This window comes from Musa acuminata, unplaced genomic scaffold (genome assembly GCF_036884655.1).
Source record: "Musa acuminata AAA Group cultivar baxijiao unplaced genomic scaffold, Cavendish_Baxijiao_AAA HiC_scaffold_138, whole genome shotgun sequence".
Taxonomy (NCBI): domain Eukaryota; kingdom Viridiplantae; phylum Streptophyta; class Magnoliopsida; order Zingiberales; family Musaceae; genus Musa; species Musa acuminata.
The window spans coordinates 10755-29438 of NW_027020416.1; the positions used below are offsets into that span (position 1 = coordinate 10755).

At 36.1% G+C, this 18684-nt stretch overlaps 2 protein-coding genes and 3 non-coding genes across 5 annotated transcripts; 2 read left to right on the forward strand and 3 right to left on the reverse strand.

Annotated features, from left to right (window-relative positions):
* Nucleotides 1-272: 272 nt before the first annotated feature.
* Nucleotides 273-7778, reverse strand: LOC135656064 (DNA-directed RNA polymerase subunit beta'). The gene is made up of 2 exons (XM_065175798.1): nt 7175-7778; nt 273-6461 (listed from the first exon to the last, which is right to left on the reverse strand). The coding sequence occupies exons 1-2, from the start codon at nt 7625-7627 to the stop codon at nt 4833-4835; spliced, it is 2082 nt and encodes a 693-aa protein (XP_065031870.1). The 5' UTR covers nt 7628-7778; the 3' UTR covers nt 273-4832.
* On the reverse strand, nt 7528-18666 carry LOC135656063 (DNA-directed RNA polymerase subunit beta). Its single transcript, XM_065175797.1, has one exon. The coding sequence runs from the start codon at nt 10855-10857 to the stop codon at nt 7633-7635; it is 3225 nt and encodes a 1074-aa protein (XP_065031869.1). The 5' UTR covers nt 10858-18666; the 3' UTR covers nt 7528-7632.
* Nucleotides 11712-11782, forward strand: TRNAC-GCA (transfer RNA cysteine (anticodon GCA)). The gene has a single exon. It is a non-coding gene; the product is annotated as a tRNA-Cys (tRNA).
* On the reverse strand, nt 15431-15504 carry TRNAD-GUC (transfer RNA aspartic acid (anticodon GUC)). The gene has a single exon. It is a non-coding gene; the product is annotated as a tRNA-Asp (tRNA).
* Nucleotides 16887-16958, forward strand: TRNAT-GGU (transfer RNA threonine (anticodon GGU)). The gene has a single exon. It is a non-coding gene; the product is annotated as a tRNA-Thr (tRNA).
* Nucleotides 18667-18684: the final 18 nt, after the last annotated feature.

Consider the following 18684-nt stretch of genomic DNA (forward strand, 5'->3'; position numbering starts at 1 on the left):
AGCTGATGCTACTGAATCCGCTGCTTTATTTTTGGTACCAACAATTAAGAAGTTTTTTCCCCTACTTGCTGCATCAAAAACTAAATCACAGGCTTCTGATAAAAAACGAGCCGTTCTAGTGAGATTTGTAATATGAATACCTTTACGCTTTGCAGAGATGTAAGGGGCCATTCTAGGATTCCATTTCTTAGTACCATGACCAAAATGAACTCCGGCCTCCATCATCTCTTCCAAATTGATGTTCCAATATCTTCTTGTCATTTTTCCCCACACTTCCTTTTTGTTTTTTCTTTTTTATTTTTTTAACAAAGAGACGAGGTACTTTGAAATAAATAATTGTTCCGATGGAACCTTCTACCGGGAATTAACCGTTGATACACGGTACAAACCATTAATGTCTTTTAATTACTTATTTTTTTTTTACCAAATCAATACTCGGACCAGATAGTTAAGTTAAAAGACAGATAGTTAAAAGTGAAAAGATAGTTAAAGTAAAAGAATCTGCTCTTAGGAATCATGAAATCGCGTAAACGATTGTTCTGATGTCTCATGGAAATGGGACGTAAGAACAAAATAATTCTCTATGGTGTAACAAAATATCTCTCATTTCCAAATCGAATAGATTCTTTCTTTTGATTTCCAAATAAATGTTCTTGTCTTGCCTTGAACGGTGCACTAATTTTTTGAATCCGGTACCAACGGGTATAATCCCACCCAGAACAACGTTCTCTTTCAGGCCTTTCAACCAATCAATACGACCTCGTAGAGCAGCTTTTGCTAAAACTCGAGCGGTTTCTTGAAAACTTGCTTCGGATATGAAACTTTGAGTATTCAAAGATGCCCTCGTTATTCCCAATAGGATTGCCCGATAAGAGATCGCTTCGTCCAAAGCGCGCCCCGCTCGTTCCGCTCGCAACAATCCGATTAATTCCCCAGGTGAAAAAACATTAGACATTCCATCTTCTGAAACCAACACTTTTGATGTTACTTGACGTACAATAATCTCTATATGTCTATTATGGATCTGTACCCCCTGGGATCGATAAACCTTTTGGATTTTATTAACCAAAGAGATACGACTTTGAACTATGGTTAGCTCCGCTTGAATCAAGAATCCCCAGGGGATTCCAAGAATTTTTGGTATACCTTCGTTCCAACCTTCAACTCTCCTTTCGAGGTTCATCGATATTGAATCAATAGAACGTACTTCTAAGATTTGTTCCACTTTTGGAAGACCTTGCGTTATGTCACCAGATCTCGATTTTTCATATATAAATGTAACTAATGTATCTCCTTCGTAAAAGATTTCTCCATAATGGCCATGAACAGTAGCTCCTGGAGTGGCCAAATAGGGCTTAGCCGATCTTATAACTAAGGAGTCAACATGAACAATTATGATCTGACCAGATTTTTCTACGTGTGGTTCGTATTTGAATAGACATACATTTTCACAAAAAAATTGTCCAAGACGAATTTTTTTAGATGTCTCTTCCCAATAATCGTGATGGAGAAAGTGCCAATTCAAATGGAATGGATTCAAAATGATGTTACTGCATGGATCGGGGTTATAAATCCTCCTATTTTCATCTATTAAACAGTATTTAAGTACTTGAAGTACTTGGAAAGTCTGTTGAAAATTGTCAAGTAGCAAATATTTCTTTAACAAGATCTGATTATAAGTTATTAAATGGTAAGATGAATAGAAATTTGCTATTTTAGGTACAATAGTGCCTAAGGGACCCAGCAAATCCTTAATTGGGATTATGGGATCCGATTCTTTTGTCATATTGTTATATTTTGAACCATTGAATGGGCCAATTCGAAAACAATTGGATGATGACAAAATTATCAAAGATTGGCATTCCTTATTTCGATTTAACAATGTACCAATAGTACCTTGATGTTGGGTAAGTGATTGAATCCTGGCCTTGTAAAAAAAAGGATTGATATTTGTGCGATCTAATCCATTATCGGAAATCAATCCGGAACTTGCCCTATCATATCTTTTTCCGGTATACGAAATAGTGGACTTGACTAACTCAATTCTTATGAAATCTCGAATCAGATCATTTGTTCTTACCTCAACAAAGGAAGCGTGAACCTCTTCCGGAGAACCTTTTTGCTCTTGATCCCAATTCAATACTAAGCAAGTCCGAACTAATTGAATACTTGTGTGAGAAATTCCTCGAATTGACTTGCCATTTCCATGAAGGATATAATTGACAACTCTAAGTTGGACATTATCCTTTTCCCGCAGGAGATCTTGAGGAAAAAGTGTTGCTAAATTTATGCCATCAGCTATTTCATATGTGACTACGGGTCGAACCAAAACAAAATACTTTTTCTTGGTAGGTGTGATCCGTTGGACATAGATCCAATTTTTCCATTTTTTTGATTCCTTAGAAATTTTTTTTTCTGTTTCCGGTGGTATCAAAATGCCGCTGTGCCTGGATATCTTATCTGCCTCTCCAGGAAAATAAATATCTCCGGAAAATATTTTTAGTTCAATATTTTTTTTTTTTCTCTCCACTCGGACTAATCCGCCTACTCGACTTCTTGTATTTAAAGCGAGTTGTGTATCTACTCCAATGATACTATTGTTCCGGACCATTATCAACGAAGATCCGGGTAAGATATGCACTTCTTCGAGAATGAAAAAAAACCGATCTACTTTCGTTTGGTATTTCGGACTAAATTCTTTTGGTCCTCGATACTCAATCAAATCCTCTTTTTTTATGATTGAATTGACCTCTACGGTTCCATATTTAGTAATTCCTGAATTGCTTCTTCTGTATCGTGGATCATCAAAATAAGCAAGAATACTATTTCTACGTAAAATACCCTGTTTTGGTATTTCGATCGAAATACCAAAACAGGGTATTAGTTCTTTCTCTCGTTCTTGATTGTATTGTAATGGGATGATGAATCTATTTCTTCGCTTTTTCGCCAAGAAATAAGAATTCCCTTGGATAATAGAAGGATATATGAAATTCAAATGACCATTAGACATCGTTTGATCAGGTCTTATTGAATAGTCAATAATTTTCTTATCTTTTTTACCAGAAGTATCCAACAATTTATGTCTTATTCGACCATTAGTCATTGATAGGTCAGAGATATATCTTTCTTCGACAGAAAAAGAATAAACATTCATTTGATCTTGATCCTTGTGGAGCGAAAAAGACACTATACTGGATCTGCACGGACCTCCCGCTAATATCCATAAATGACTCGTTTTTGATAATAGATGAACATTACCATATGTATATTCAGGTGCATGGTGGACATCGGTACTCCAGTGCATTTCTCCCTCTGATTCAGAATAAATATGTTTTCGTACCTTCTCTTTAAAATGAAAAGTGGACGTTCCAGCACGAATCTCAGCAATCACTTGTTCTGATTCTACATATTGATTATTTTGAACTAAAATAAAACTTTTTGGTGGAATATTTACATTATGTAGAATATCCCGACTCTCAATAGTTACATACAAGTCTATAGAACATAGAAAAGCAGGATGCCCATGACGGGTACGTGTGGGATGAACCAAATCCTCATTGAATTTTATTTTTCCATTAGAAGGAGCTCGTACATGCTCGGCAGTACCAGCCTGTGAATACTCCACCGGTATGAAAAGTTCTTAATGTTAGTTGAGTTCCTGGTTCCCCAATTGATTGACCCGCAATAATACCTACAGCTTCTCCCAATTCGACCAGGTCGCCATGAGTAGGACTCCGACCATAACATAATTGGCAGATCCAAGATGTACTCCTGCAAGTAAAGGGGGTTCGAATATATATTGGTTGTGCTCGAAAGGTTATGAATCGATTGACAAGTCCAATCCCAATATCTTGATTTCGAGTGGCAAGGCATCGTAGACCGATATATATATCGTCCGCTAATACACGACCAATTAGTGTTTGGACAAAAATTTTTTCCGTCATCCCATTTCGAGGACTCACGGAAATACCTCGGATAGTGCCACAATCTGTTCTACGTACAATAATATGTTGAACTACTTCAACAAGTCTACGTGTGAGGTATCCAGCATCTGATGTTCGTACAGCAGTATCTACAACTCCTTTGCGGGCTCCATAACAGGAAATTATATATTCTGTCAAAGAAAGTCCTTCACGTAAATTGCTTTGAATGGGTAAATCAATCATTTGTCCTTGGGGATCCGACATTAATCCTCTCATACCTACTAATTGGTGTATCTGAGATGCATTTCCCCTAGCTCCCGAAAAGGACATTAGATATACTGGATTAGAAGGATCAGTCATCCGAAAATTAGGATTCATTTCTTGTCTCAAATATTCACTTGTAGCATACCATATCTCAATGGATTGACGTAATTTTTCTACCGCGTGTACATTCCCATAATGATGGTGTTTATCCAAAATAAAACTTTGTTGTTCAGCGTCTTGGACTAACCATCCCTTAGAAGGGATTGTTAAAAGATCATCAATTCCTAATGAAATAGATGTAGCAGTGGCTTGTTGGAAACCCAAAGTCTTTACTTGATCCAAGATATGTGATGTATATGCCATTCCGAAATGATCTATTAACCTGCTAATAAGTCGTTTCATAACAGTTCCATTTATCACTTTATTGTGAAAGACCAGATCGGCCCGTTCTGCCATAAGTACAGTACCTCTTATATTTATTCTGCTAAGTAGGATTCGACAATGGACCTGAGTTAGTGATTCGAAAACTTCCTTTCCTCAATCTCAATCTTGATTCACGCAGAAATTCAGAAATTATGATACCAGTGAAATTGGGGAGACCCGAATTCCCATGGGCACGAACATCGCCTAATCTGATTTCTTAGTTTAGATAGCGTATGAGTAGGCTCGACAAAACCCCTGTATGGCTTCTTCTATTTCCCGATAAAAAGAAATATGACCAAGAGTAGTTCGAATGTATATACAACGGATTTCCTTTGTTACACTTCCTTCTATTAGATAGTGCCCATAAATCTCATGATAAGTACCCAAAGATTCATATTGAACTTCGATGGGAACTTCTCTTGAGCCAATGACACGTTGATCTAGTCTCCATCGGAGCCACAAAGGACTATCTAAACTAATTCGTTTCTGTTGATAAGCTCCAAGTGCATCATAGGAACTAGAAAAATAGGGTTCTTTCTTTTCCGTATACCTATAGTCATTTTTTTTATTGTCAACCTTTTTATTTTGGTAGTTTCCGCAACTATATCTATATGGATTATACCTATTTGCACAAATACCTCGACGATTCCCGATCGTTAATAAATAGAGTCCGATAAGCATATCTTGAGTTGGTACGGAAATAGGATCCCCAATAGCTGGAGACAAGAGATTCATATGAGAAAACATAAGTAAACGAGCCTCCGCTTGAGCTTCCAAAGATAAAGGTACATGAACAGCCATTTGATCCCCATCAAAGTCTGCATTGAAACCCTTACAAACTAATGGATGTAAACAAATAGCGCGTCCCTCCACTAAAAAGGGTTGGAACGCCTGTATGCCTAATCTGTGCAGGGTGGGTGCTCTATTCAATAATACAGGATGCCCCCGCATAACTTCTTGAAGTATTTCCCATACAATGGGTTCTTTTTCCCGAATTTTACTTTTAGCAATTCCTATGTTAGAAGCAACATGTTGTCTGATTAGACCACGAATTACAAATGTTTGGAAAAGCTCTATTGCTATTTCTCGAGGTAATCCACACTGATGTAATGAAAGCGAAGGACCCACGACAATGACGGAACGTCCCGAATAATCGACACGTTTACCAAGCAGAGTCTCACGAAATCTTCCCTCTTTGCCTTCAATTACATCTGAAAATGACTTGTAAACTTTATTATGACCATCCCTCATTGGTTGTCCACGGATCCCATTATCAAGAAGTGTATCCACGGCCTCTTGTACCAATTTCTCCTGACACATTACTAATTCCCCTGGCGTAGATCTACTTGTTGCTAATAGATCGGTAAGAGTATTATTCCGATAGATAACTCGTCTATAGAGTTCATTAATATCCGAACTCATTAGTTTACCCCCATCTATCTGAATGATTGGTCTCAACTCGGGAGGAAGAACTGGTAATAAGCACAAAACCATCCATTCTGGTTCTACATTTGTTCGAATAAAATGTTTAGCTAATTCCATGCGTCTAACCAAAAAATCCTTTCTTCTTCTAATTTTTCTATCTTCCCATTCATTTCCAGTGGACCCCTCCTCCCCTAATTCCTTCCATTCTACTAATGAATTACCCGTAATAATTCGCAAATCTGAATCGGCTAATTGTTCTCTGATAGCACCTGCTCCTGTAGAGATTTCTCGATTTCGAAATGTCTCGAAGCCTTGGGTAGTAAAAAAAAGTGGTATGCTGTATTTCCGAGATTGGATTTCATATTCGAATAAACCTCGTAATCGTAAGAAAGTAGGTTTTTTCGCTATGGGCCTAGCAAAAGAAAAATCGAGATAGGTTCCTGTAGGATTGGATTCCCCCTTTTAAAATCGGACGTGAAGGTTTCCTTTCATCCGGCTCAAGTAGTTACCTCAAAAAGGGGATTCTTTCTTATTTAAAAAGTTTGTTCGAAAAACCCTACAAACAAAGAACTACTCCTTACTCAAGTTCCCACTAAGGACCAACGATTCATTCTTCTTTTTTTACTTTCATTTTCCGAATTACTTATGACAAAATAAAAATGTAGGATTTTTGAGTAGTCTACTTCCCGTCAAATGATGAATCCCCTTAAAAGAATACTTTGGGACTCGTAAGGGATTTACTTGTCTATATATCGTTCTATTCGATCCTTTAGGTCCCTACTCACCTCGATGGTTATCCCATGATGCCCCTTGAAGCATATATGCGATAGATAGACTTCTGTAACCATACTATATTTGCTTGCTTAAACGGAATCTCTCTATAAAGAAATGGAATAGCTGATTCCACAAAAAAGTGTTTTTTCACGAGGTATAACTAGCAATTCCTATTTATACGGAATCGACCATGGATCAATTCCCCTTGCATTTGGAAGTATTGAATACACCTATAATTCTGAGTTTCGTGTTACTTTTACTTCTCCCAAAACACATGTCAGAGCCGGGGGCACCCCAATCGGATTGAATGGGATGACAGTTTCTCAGTCCGAATCTGTAAAACGAAAATTTTGATCAAATCACACATCGCAGTATACTAGGCCTTCTAATTCCTTAAGGGGTTTATCTAAAAGATTCGCGATATAACTAGGAAGACGTTTCAAATACCACACATGAGTCACTGGACATGCGAGTTTGATGTATCCCATTTGATATCTTCGTATCCGAGAATCAACAAATTCCACCCCGCATTGTTCACAAAATTTCGGGTCTTCTTTTTCAGCTCCAATCACTCGATAATTTCCACAAGCACAAATTCCACTTTTTATGGGCCCAGAGATTCTTTCACAAAACAATCCATCTTTTTCTGGTTTATTGGTCTTATAATGAAACGTATAGGGCTTTGTCACCTCTCCAACTATCTCTCCATTAGGTAAAATTTTGTTGGCCCAAGCCTTTATTTGTTGAGGAGAAACTAGTCCAATTCGAAGTTGTTGATGTTTATACCGGTCAATCATAGAATAGAAATTCTGATTCATTCAGATCAAGCTTCCTTCCTATTAATCTGGAAGTTCTTCTCAGATACAAGGAAATGATTCAGTTCTAGAGCTAAAGATCGTAGTTCTCGAACGAGCAATCGAAAAGATTCTGGAGCATCTTCTGGGTTAGATACTCTTCCTCCAATGATCGTAGCACCAAGTACTTCTTGACGAGCTCTAATATGATCAGATTTATAAGTAAGCATCTCTTGTAAAATATGAGCAACACCAAATCCCTCTAGAGCCCAAACTTCCATTTCCCCTACTCGTTGTCCCCCTTGCTTCGCCCTTCCTCTAAGGGGTTGTTGTGTAACAAGTGCGTAATGTCCACTAGAACGTCCATGGATTTTATCATCAACTTGATGAATTAATTTTAAAATATAGGACTTTCCTATTAGAACAGGTTGTTCAAAAGGATTTCCTGTTCTTCCATCAAATATTCTGCTTTTTCCCGGATATTCGGGTTCAAATACCCATGGATTTTTTGTTTGCTTACTGGCTTCATATAATTCGGAAAACACTAGTTTTCTCGAAGCCTCTTGCTCATATCTCTCATCAAAAGGTGCTATTCTATAATGTCTCTTTAGCAGATCCCCCGCTAACCCGAGCGAGCATTCAAATATCTGTCCCACATTCATTCGTGATGGTACTCCTAATGGGTTGAAGACCATATCAACAGGTGTTCCATCTTGCAAATAGGGCATATCTTGTCTAGGCAAAATTTTTGAAATGATACCCTTATTCCCATGTCTTCCAGCTACTTTATCACCTACTTTGATTTCACGTTTCTGTGAAATATATACACGAATCATTTCTGAATTATAACAGGAACCCCCCTTTTTCCGGATCCATCTCACATCAATAACGCGACCTCTTCCGCCTATAGGTAGTTTTAGAGAAGTTTCTTTTGCAGTGGATACCTGAATTCCAAGTATGGCTCGTAATAATCTATCCTCTGGAGCATACGACGATTCGTTTGCTGTCTGAGGTGTTAATTTACCTACTAAAATATCACCTGTTTCTACCCAAGATCCCAGCATCACAACTCCATTTCTGTCTAAATTGCGGAGTAAATGAGCCTCTAGATGTGGTATTTCCTTAGTGATTCTTTCAGGTCCTTGGCTTGTCACATGAGTCTGAATTTCATATTTCCGGATGTGAAAAGAAGTATAAATATCTTCATATACCAGACGTTCGCTAATTAGTACTGCGTCTTCAGAATTGTAACCCTCCCATGGCATATAAGCTACTAATACGTTTTTTCCTAAAGCAAGTTCCCCCCCAACTGTAGCCGCACCGTCCGCTAAAATTTGTCCTTTTTTAATGCATTTACCCCGCGGAACCTGAGGTTTTTGATGCATACAAGTATTTTTGTTGGAACGTTGATAGATAACTAATGGAATACTTATACTTATAGTAGTGTCCCCATTACTTGATAAAATGATCTTGTGAGGGTCAGTATAAATGATCTTTCCCTCGTGTTCGGCTATAGCGGAAACCCCCGAATCCAGAGCCGTTTGGCGTTCCAGTCCAGTTCCAACAATGCACCTCTCGGACTGAGAAAGCGGAACTGCTTGGCGCTGCATATTAGAACTCATTAAAGCCCGATTCGCATCATTATGCTCGATAAAAGGAATGAGGGAAGCTCCAATAGAAAAATATTGGAAGGGAAAAATACTTCTAAGATGAATCTGTTCCCATGCAATAGTCAGGAACTCTTGACGGTATCGGGCTGGAACAACCTGTTCTTCCTGAATACCCCGATTCAAGGCCAAAGAATTTCCCGCTGCTACCATATAATATTCATCTCTATTTGGTGATAAATAAACTATCTGTGCCTCTTTTGATCTTTCAGATATTTCATAAAATGGACTCTCTATAGATCCCCAATGGCCAATCCTCACATGAATGGCTAAGGATCCAATAAGTCCAACATTGATTCCTTCGGACGTGTCAATTGGACAAATACGTCCATAGTGGCTAGGATGAATATCTCGTATCCGAAAACTAGCAGTTCGCCCCGTCAATCCTCCAGGACCCAAATAACTCAATTTTCGCCCATGAACGATTTGTGTCAATGGATTAGTTCGATCCAAAACTTGAGATAAAGGATGTAGGCCAAAAAACGATTCATAAGTGGTTGTTAATGAAGTTGAAGTTACCAAATTTTGAGGAGTCGGTATCAATTTATGCCGAATTGCTCCACATATAGTTCCTCGAACCGCATTTTCTAAACGAACAAGAGCCAGTCCGAATTGATCCTGTAACAGATCCGCTATAGAACGAATCCGTTTATTTTTCAAGTGATTCATATCGTCAAGTGTACCCATTCCAAATTTAATTCCGATCAAATGATCCGCAGCAGCCAATACATCTCGTGGTAATAAAAATGTATTGTTCTGAGGTATATCAAGATTCAGTCTCCGGTTCATATTTCGTCGACCAATCCTTCCTAATTCACATCTTTGTTGAAAAAATTTCTTTTGTAATTCTTTACATAAAGACTCAGAAAATACCGGATCCCCGCCTACACAAGCAAATTGTTGATAAAATTCCAAAATAGCATTTTCTTTTGACCCAATCTTTTTTTTCTCCTTATCATTCGGGAAAGACAAGAAAATTTCAGGGTAACAAACATTATCTAGAATTTCTCTTAGATTCGAACCCATAGCTGATGATAGAATTAGAATAGATATTTTTTGTTTCCTACTTACACGGGCCCATATCCTTGCTTTTCTATCAATTTCTAATTCCGATCTTCCTCCCCAATCTGATATTATTGTGCTGGTATAGACAGAAATTCCGTTATGGTCCAATTCTGAACGGTAGTAAATACCAGGACTTTGCAATATTTGATTGATCACAATTCTGTATATTCCATTTACTATAAAGGTTCCCAGGGAATTCATTAGGGGAATGTTTCCAATAAAAACGGTTTGTTCTTGCATATCTCTACCGGTTTTCCAAATTAATCCCGCGGGTACATATAATTCAGAAGAATATGTGAGTGATTCATACACAGCATCTCTTTCGTTTATCAAGGGTTCTACCAATTGATATCTTTCCACAAATAATTTAAATTCAATTTCTTGATCTGTATCTTCAATTTTTGGAAACTTATGAAATTCTTCCGTCAAGCCCTCATTAATGAACCTACAAAATCCCTCAAATTGGATCTGACTAAATCCAGGTATTGTGGACATTCCCTCATTTCCATCATTCCGGAGCATCTTAATCTTAAGTTTCCTGTTTATTGAAAAATCCCATTATTAGCTCACTATTTATCGAACCATACGGATCGATCTAGCAATGATGGAATGTATATTCTGTTTACTGAATCACATGAAATTTTAGCCAACTCCATATACCATATATGTATTTCATACGTATGAACGGAAATGAGACAGAGGAATGAAGAGCATTTTCGACGCAAGTTCGAATTTGCGACAGGTACAACAGGAACAATATAGAGTTTCCCTTTTTAGCATACTTAATTTTATTTGAGTTTCATTTCATGTTCAAAAAAAATTTCGAATTATTTTTTTGCTAGTAGAATATATAGAATATGATTGAATTGCGTAATAGGAGTAATATTTATTAAGTGCATGCCAATATAGCTATCTACCTGTCCGCATATCACATCTTTTATCGTAATTTCACTTGTGGCAACAGAAGTCAGGTCGCACTATATCATAATTCCTATTTTTTCTATTGCATATAGAAAATGAAAAAAGAAGGCACGACGATTCTCTATAGGGATATGGGATATGTACATAAGAGCGGTATCTGTGTAACAATTTCTGTTTTGAGGTTTACATATACACATATATATTGTTATAATTTATATTGTTATAATTGAAATTGAAAAAGATTGATTATTGAAAATAATTGATACTGAATTAGTCATAAATCAATTTGATTTTGTTATGCCATTAAGGAAACGCAACAATTTGAGATACAAATTGAAGAACCTTTCGCTAATTCAAAACAACAAAACAAATAGTTAATGGTTCCAATTTGCCCTGAATTTTTCAGTCTTTGACCAGAAATCTATTTTTTATCTTATTTGGATCGAATTTGGTTTGGCGACATGGCCAAGTGGTAAGGCGGGGGACTGCAAATCCTTTATCCCCAGTTCAAATCTGGGTGTCGCCTGATCAACAAAAAACTTGGGATTTCTTATTCTGCTGATTTAACTCGACGAATTCTGTCCCCGGAGAAGGAGAGGCAAAAGGATAAGCCTATCGATACTTTATTTTTAGAATCTGTAGTTCTATAAAGAAAGTCAATTTTTTTAAAGAAAGTCAATTTTTTTCTAAAAATCCGGGCTTTGGGTGTGGCCCAAACCGGTACAAATAGGGATGAAGTAAGCCTTACTTATTAATATGATTATGATTTTAATATGATTATGATTGGTTCGGACATTTATTTTATAAGTAGAATAAATAAATAGTGAAAGTAAATTCTGGGATTCAAAACTACGAAAGTAAGAGGTCGGAAATCTTGGTATCCAAAGGTTCCTAAAGGACACTCCATTTTTGCTACTAGGATTGAAGAAGAGATTGTACGAAAGACTATCAAGAATTCCTAATTATTTTACACTACCACCGTTGTGTCTACTGACTCTGTCTGGAATTCGATTGGATAGGCTGATGGGAAATCAATTTAGAAGTTGTGGAAAGGACTGAAGATACTTTGTATCCAGACTCACGAGAGTCTCTGAGTACTCAAACATTCAATCAGGATAGTTGGTCGGCTCTTATTGAGTAAAGAGTAAAAGTAAAAGTTGAAGAAACAAAAAAATTTCTTTGCCCGTGTAGGAATTTCTTTGCCCGTGTAAGATAGGGGGATTACGAAAAAAAGAAAGAATGTATGTAATACTGGTGATGGTGTCTCCCCATTCTTTCACAAAAAAAACAGTAAGGCTTAGATCAAATAGGAAATAGAGGTATCTGATAGATAGTTATCTATCTTGATGGTATATTTTGATGTCTTTTGCTTATGAAAAAGGGTAACAAACAATAGGTCTTAGTACTCCTACATGTTCCATTGGGATAGGAGTATTCCTTTGTTATTTCATTTTCCGAGAAAAGGTGTGTGTATTGTATTTATGCTTAATGCTTCCCGATTCTACCAGAAATCTTATAATCTTGTTACGAGTAGATTCATTGGATTGGTTCATCAATAGCCTTAAGTTAAGTCAGAATTCCATTTTGACTCTGCGCCATTGATTCCACTATGATTATTGATCAATAATGGAATAATTCCTTCATAGAGATAGGAGACATAATTTATATGGATATAGTAAGTCTCGCTTGGGCTGCTTTAATGGTAGTCTTTACATTTTCCCTCTCACTCGTAGTATGGGGAAGGAGTGGACTCTAGGGGTACTACTAATCGAGTAATCGATTGAGTAATTGAATTCTATCAATTGTTTAATTGATCGTTTTGCAAAGCTTTAAAAAAAGAATGTCTCTGTTTCAAAATTATACTGAAATACAGTAATGAATAAGAAAATACAATAATGAATAATAACCATTCGATCAAAGAATGAATGATTACTATAGTTGTATTTCGAAACCTAAATCTACGCATGATAGGAAATTTTTTCCAACCGAATTCTTCCTAAATATTCTATTTTGATAAACCAGCTCTTACCAGAATTATGGATATTACAAAAAGAAAAAATCTGAAATTGGTTTTTTCTTTTTTTCTTTATTTGTTTCCCTCTTTCTTTACTTTTACTGTTCTAAGAGAAGAGAAAGCCGTTCCGCTATTCTAATTATATTAGATTACGACAATACATACTTTCTATTGGAAATGACTAGTTGTTGTCCAAAGAGGTTCTACACATAATAAGATTAGATCTTTCTTCCGTTGAGCGATCCACATATCGCGCATTTCACCTTTTTTTTAGACTCCTAGAGATTTTTTTATGCTTTTTTTGACTCATCTCATGTCATGTTTAAGCATAAAAAATTGGGAAGGTCTACTCTATTAATCTACTTCTTTTTCAAATCTGAAGAAGTTATCATGGAATAGAACTCCGCAGATCATCTGTTAATAGATCAAGCAATGACTTCTTGAGATGGGAAATCTAAAAAAAGAAAAAGATTCTTTTCTTTGGTTTCGTTTTCTTTTATCTTTTTTTTTATTTAATTTATAGTAGAATATGCCCATACTCTTTTTGTCTTGCTCCATTGATTCCTTTGATAGATCTCGGGACCTATACCTATATATATATAAATTCTAAGAAAGCCAGGAATTAGAAGAGTTGGTCTTCAATTATTTTGAATTGATCGAAATCCACACAAGTAAATGTAGCCAAAAAAATAATAGAATTGGACTGTTATTTTGATGTACTATTTAGATATACATCTAATCTATGTACATACATATTGTATATTGACCTAGATATAGGCTTTCTCTATATAAAAGCCTATATCTGTATACAGTACAACTTTCTATGAAAATCATTAATAGGATAATAAATACTATACCATACTATCTCGGCTCAGATACTACTATCTCAGATACTTATTATCTCAGATACTTATGATTCCAGACAGATCATTTCATTTAAGACTTGGAGTTTGAATCCGTTTCTTTCATTTATTCAATCATTGATAAGAACTAATAAATCAAGTTTCAGTCAAATTAATCATTTTGACTGACTGTTTTTACGTAGATGATAAGTAAAAAGGCAGTAGGAACTAGAATGAACAGTGCAGTAGCAATAAATGCGAGAATATTTACTTCCATAATCTCATTGTTTTTTTACTTCGCAATAACTCGGGATCTAATCCCATAGAGATGAGAAATTTGATTCCTGTAAATTCAATGGGATGAATTGCATCCTGATGATACTGAATCGGATCAATATTATGAATAACAATATCTGATCTATCAAATCGATTCATCGTCGAGAATTGAATAGTATAACATAGGAAGATCCTTTATCCATACTAAATCTGAAATGGGATTCCTGATCCAATAAAGAATCCCATTGAATTTTCATCCTTTTCCACTTTTTCTTTTCTATAAATAACCCTACCGTCTTCCTTATATACTCCTCCTTCGTTATACTTATACATACAATTATGTACATACAATTATGAGGTATTATATGACTGGTATTCTATGAATCACACACAGATCCAAAGAGTAGAAGTGAGATGGAAAAAGGACGGGTTAAGTATAAAAGATCTAATATAATTCCAACAAATTTAATAAAAAGGAACGTTGCTTGGTCTTTTCTTTTATTTGATTAGTATCTCTTTCTTCGATTGGGACTGGAAGGCATACATCAAAAATTCAGTGTGCAATTTAAATGAGAATGAGATAGATTGTTTCCAATTAGTCATTGAGGATACACAAACAAAGTCGAAGCTAAAAAGGGTTGTCGTTTAACCTGACAAGTACTCTGTCGAGGTAATTATGTTAAGTTCATTATGTATTGTACAATAAACGAATACAATTTGCGTATGTACTCTCGGTAAAAATAGGAGCACTCTATTCTATTTCATTTATCAAGAAAATCGAAAAAGAAAGTCAGACGAGTATCTCTTAAAATACTAAATATAGGAATACCACCGATTGTACGAATCTATATATGTTATGTCTCTCCCTTATCACTCGGCACTAGTGGAAGAAATGGAAATTCCTGTATTTGTCTGATGATAAATGCGAAATGAAAAACAAAAGAAATAAGGATCTCCACTGGGGATTAGATCTTGCCCCCTGTCTCCTTTTTCACGGAAAATAGATAAATTCATTTCTCCATTCATCGGTCGGATCCTAGTTCGGGACTGACGGGGCTCGAACCCGCAGCTTCCGCCTTGACAGGGCGGTGCTCTGACCAATTGAACTACAATCCCAGCGAGGTGTATGGTATACATATTCTTAATGGTTTCAGAAAAACATTTTCTTCGTCGCGTTGTAACAGAGACACGAATGATATACTAACTGATATCATATACACATAGAACACATAGATATGGACTATAGTGAAAGTGACACGGATTACTAGTAACCTGTGTTTATTTTATTTTATTGCCAAAAATAGATAATCAACCTTTCATTGAGAAAAAACGATTTTTCCTTTCATAATCTTTGCTTTGATTAAGTATTATGAATCTAGATCGTTAGAAAGAAAAGATCAGAACGAATGAGAAAAACATGGATAGAGAAACAAAAATGGACTCTTTCTCTTTTACGGATCAGGTATTTTTGTTTCTGGGGGACAAATTGGTTATATCATTGGTTATATCATATTCATGGAGCGGCGAATTTTTGGGCCGAGCTGGATTTGAACCAGCGTAGACATATCGCCAACGAATTTACAGTCCGTCCCCATTAACCGCTCGGGCATCGACCCAGGAAGAATTCCTTCTAGGCTTATTGATAATCCATGATCAACTTCCTTTCGTAGTACCCCCAGGGGAAGTCGAATCCCCGCTGCCTCCTTGAAAGAGAGATGTCCTGAACCACTAGACGATAGGGGCATATCCGCCCAACTGTCATCATACTATGATGATAGTATGAGTAGTTTTTTGGAATTGTCAATATAATCTAATGATATGACTAGATCTGAACACTCTTTTCTACTTTTATGTTATGATTCCATAGAATTTTGTTTTGGATTTGATGGTTCATGAATGAACCATCCCATACTATTTTATATAGCGAAAGGAGGTACAGGACTCCGTCAGTTCAGGCAGTGATTGGTCCGACAGAACAGAAAAGGGGGTAGAACCCCACTTAATTTCTTTTCTTCAATTTTAACTCATTAATTTTAACTTAACTCATTGCTTCGTTCATTGTTCAGATAAAATATGCCTATCACTATCTCACATTAAGTCAGAAAATTAAAAAACGATAGAAATTTTCCTTTTTTCTTTTTTATTTTTTTATAAGAATTCGGTTCAGGGTACGAATACCCTCATCACATGATTCAAGAAAATCTATCGAATCTATGTCGATGTCAGATTGGTACATGTATCAATCAAGTGAATCTTGTTTTGATGAGTCAGTAAAGGTAAACAAGCGGGGTCGGTCTTGAAACAATTCACTGCATTATTTTTATCAAAAAAAAAAATAAAAAATTTGCCCACTTTTTACTTTTGGGGGGTAAATCAAATTGATTGCTCCTAAATGAACTATGTATATATTATGTGCATATATGTATATATCATGTACATATATTATGCAGTAGACTCATAATGGAAAAAGGCTATAATTCATGAATCGAATAAAACAAGCCCTTTTAACTCAGTGGTAGAGTAACGCCATGGTAAGGCGTAAGTCATCGGTTCAAATCCGATAAGGGGCTTTTTCCACTAAACTAAAGTTTGAGTCTTTGTTTTTCGGTGGAGAATAGAGATTTCTTTTTATTTCTAAAAAGAAAAGGGTAACCACCATTATAATGACTTCTGATTATTACGAGTTATAGTTAAAAAGTGAAACATTATTCATTATTATTAGTATAAATAATAATGAATAATTGTAGTTATTAGAACTAGTCTACTCTGTACTGACAAAGTAGTCCTCTTCATGTCTAATTATTCAAATTTTTGTTTTTGGACAGGAATATTCTAGATGTCCAATCGCTATTATGAATCGCCAAACCAAAGTATTCTTACTTCTCCATTGTTTTTATCAAACCCAGCATCAAATTCTAAATCAAGAAAAAGTAAGTGGACCTAACCCATTGAATGACGACTATATCGGCTATTCTGATATTAAAATTCGATATAGATGAAATTGTACAAGCGGATTTTTTTATTTCCTTAGACCACGCAAGTCAGGAATTTGTCGATATTTCCGATTTAATGAATCTTCTTCTTACTGAATGCTCCATGGGAATAAATCGATATTCTTTTCCGCTACATATAAAAGTTTATTTCGAAAATATATTTTTCAATATCTTTCCTTGATTTCAGAATCAGATATTGTTTTGTTCTTCCGCCAATGCAATAGAGAACGAATGCGAGAAAGGGACTTTACTTTCATTTCCAGTCTACCATTATTTAAATATTTAATCTAGTTTAGGGGCAGGAAAAAACAGTGAATTTTCTTTTTTTTGTTTGTTTGACCCGTTAAAAGATATACTCTGTAACTGTAATATGAGTCATAGGACAATTCCGGGTTCAAATACTTAATTTATTTTATATAGTATAAGTTATAAGATAAGTATAAGATAAGGTATAAAGACTAATCGAATCGAGCTCGTGGATTTATTTACTTAGATTGGTTTGTGGCCCAATAGAAAAGAAGAATTTGTATCTTCGAAACCCATTGTAAGGGGCATGGAACGAGAAATCGTCCACAGATAATCGAACTATCGTATGCCTTGGAAATGATATGAGGTGTTCGGAAATGGTTGAAGTAGTTAAATAGGAGGATCGCTATGACTATAACCCTTGGTAAATTTACCAAAGAAGAAAATGATCTATTTGATATTATGGATGATTGGTTACGGAGGGACCGTTTCGTTTTTGTAGGTTGGTCCGGCCTATTGCTCTTTCCTTGTGCTTATTTCGCTTTAGGAGGTTGGTTTACAGGTACAACTTTTGTAACTTCATGGTATACCCATGGATTGGCGAGTTCCTATTTGGAAGGTTGCAATTTCTTAACCGCTGCAGTTTCCACTCCTGCGAATAGTTTAGCACATTCTTTGTTGCTACTATGGGGTCCTGAAGCACAAGGAGATTTTACTCGTTGGTGTCAATTAGGCGGTCTGTGGACTTTTGTTGCTCTCCATGGTGCTTTCGCACTAATAGGTTTCATGTTACGTCAATTCGAACTTGCTCGATCTGTTCAATTGCGACCTTATAATGCAATCGCATTCTCTGCTCCAATTGCTGTTTTTGTTTCAGTATTCTTGATTTATCCACTGGGTCAATCTGGTTGGTTCTTTGCACCTAGTTTTGGCGTAGCAGCCATATTTCGATTCATCCTCTTCTTCCAAGGGTTTCATAATTGGACGTTGAACCCATTTCATATGATGGGAGTTGCCGGAGTATTAGGCGCTGCTCTGCTATGCGCTATTCATGGTG

Bases quoted from the DNA above. Each gene is read 5' to 3' on its own strand.
- LOC135656063 (XM_065175797.1), bottom strand. From the start codon at position 10,857: ATGCTCCGGAATGATGGAAATGAGGGAATGTCCACAATACCTGGATTT.
- LOC135656064 (XM_065175798.1), bottom strand. From the start codon at position 7,627: ATGAATCAGAATTTCTATTCTATGATTGACCGGTATAAACATCAACAA. The intron at 6,462-7,174 runs GTGTGATTTGAT...ACCTATCTCGAT, and splicing joins AAGGCCTAGTATACTGCGAT to TTTTCTTTTGCTAGGCCCAT.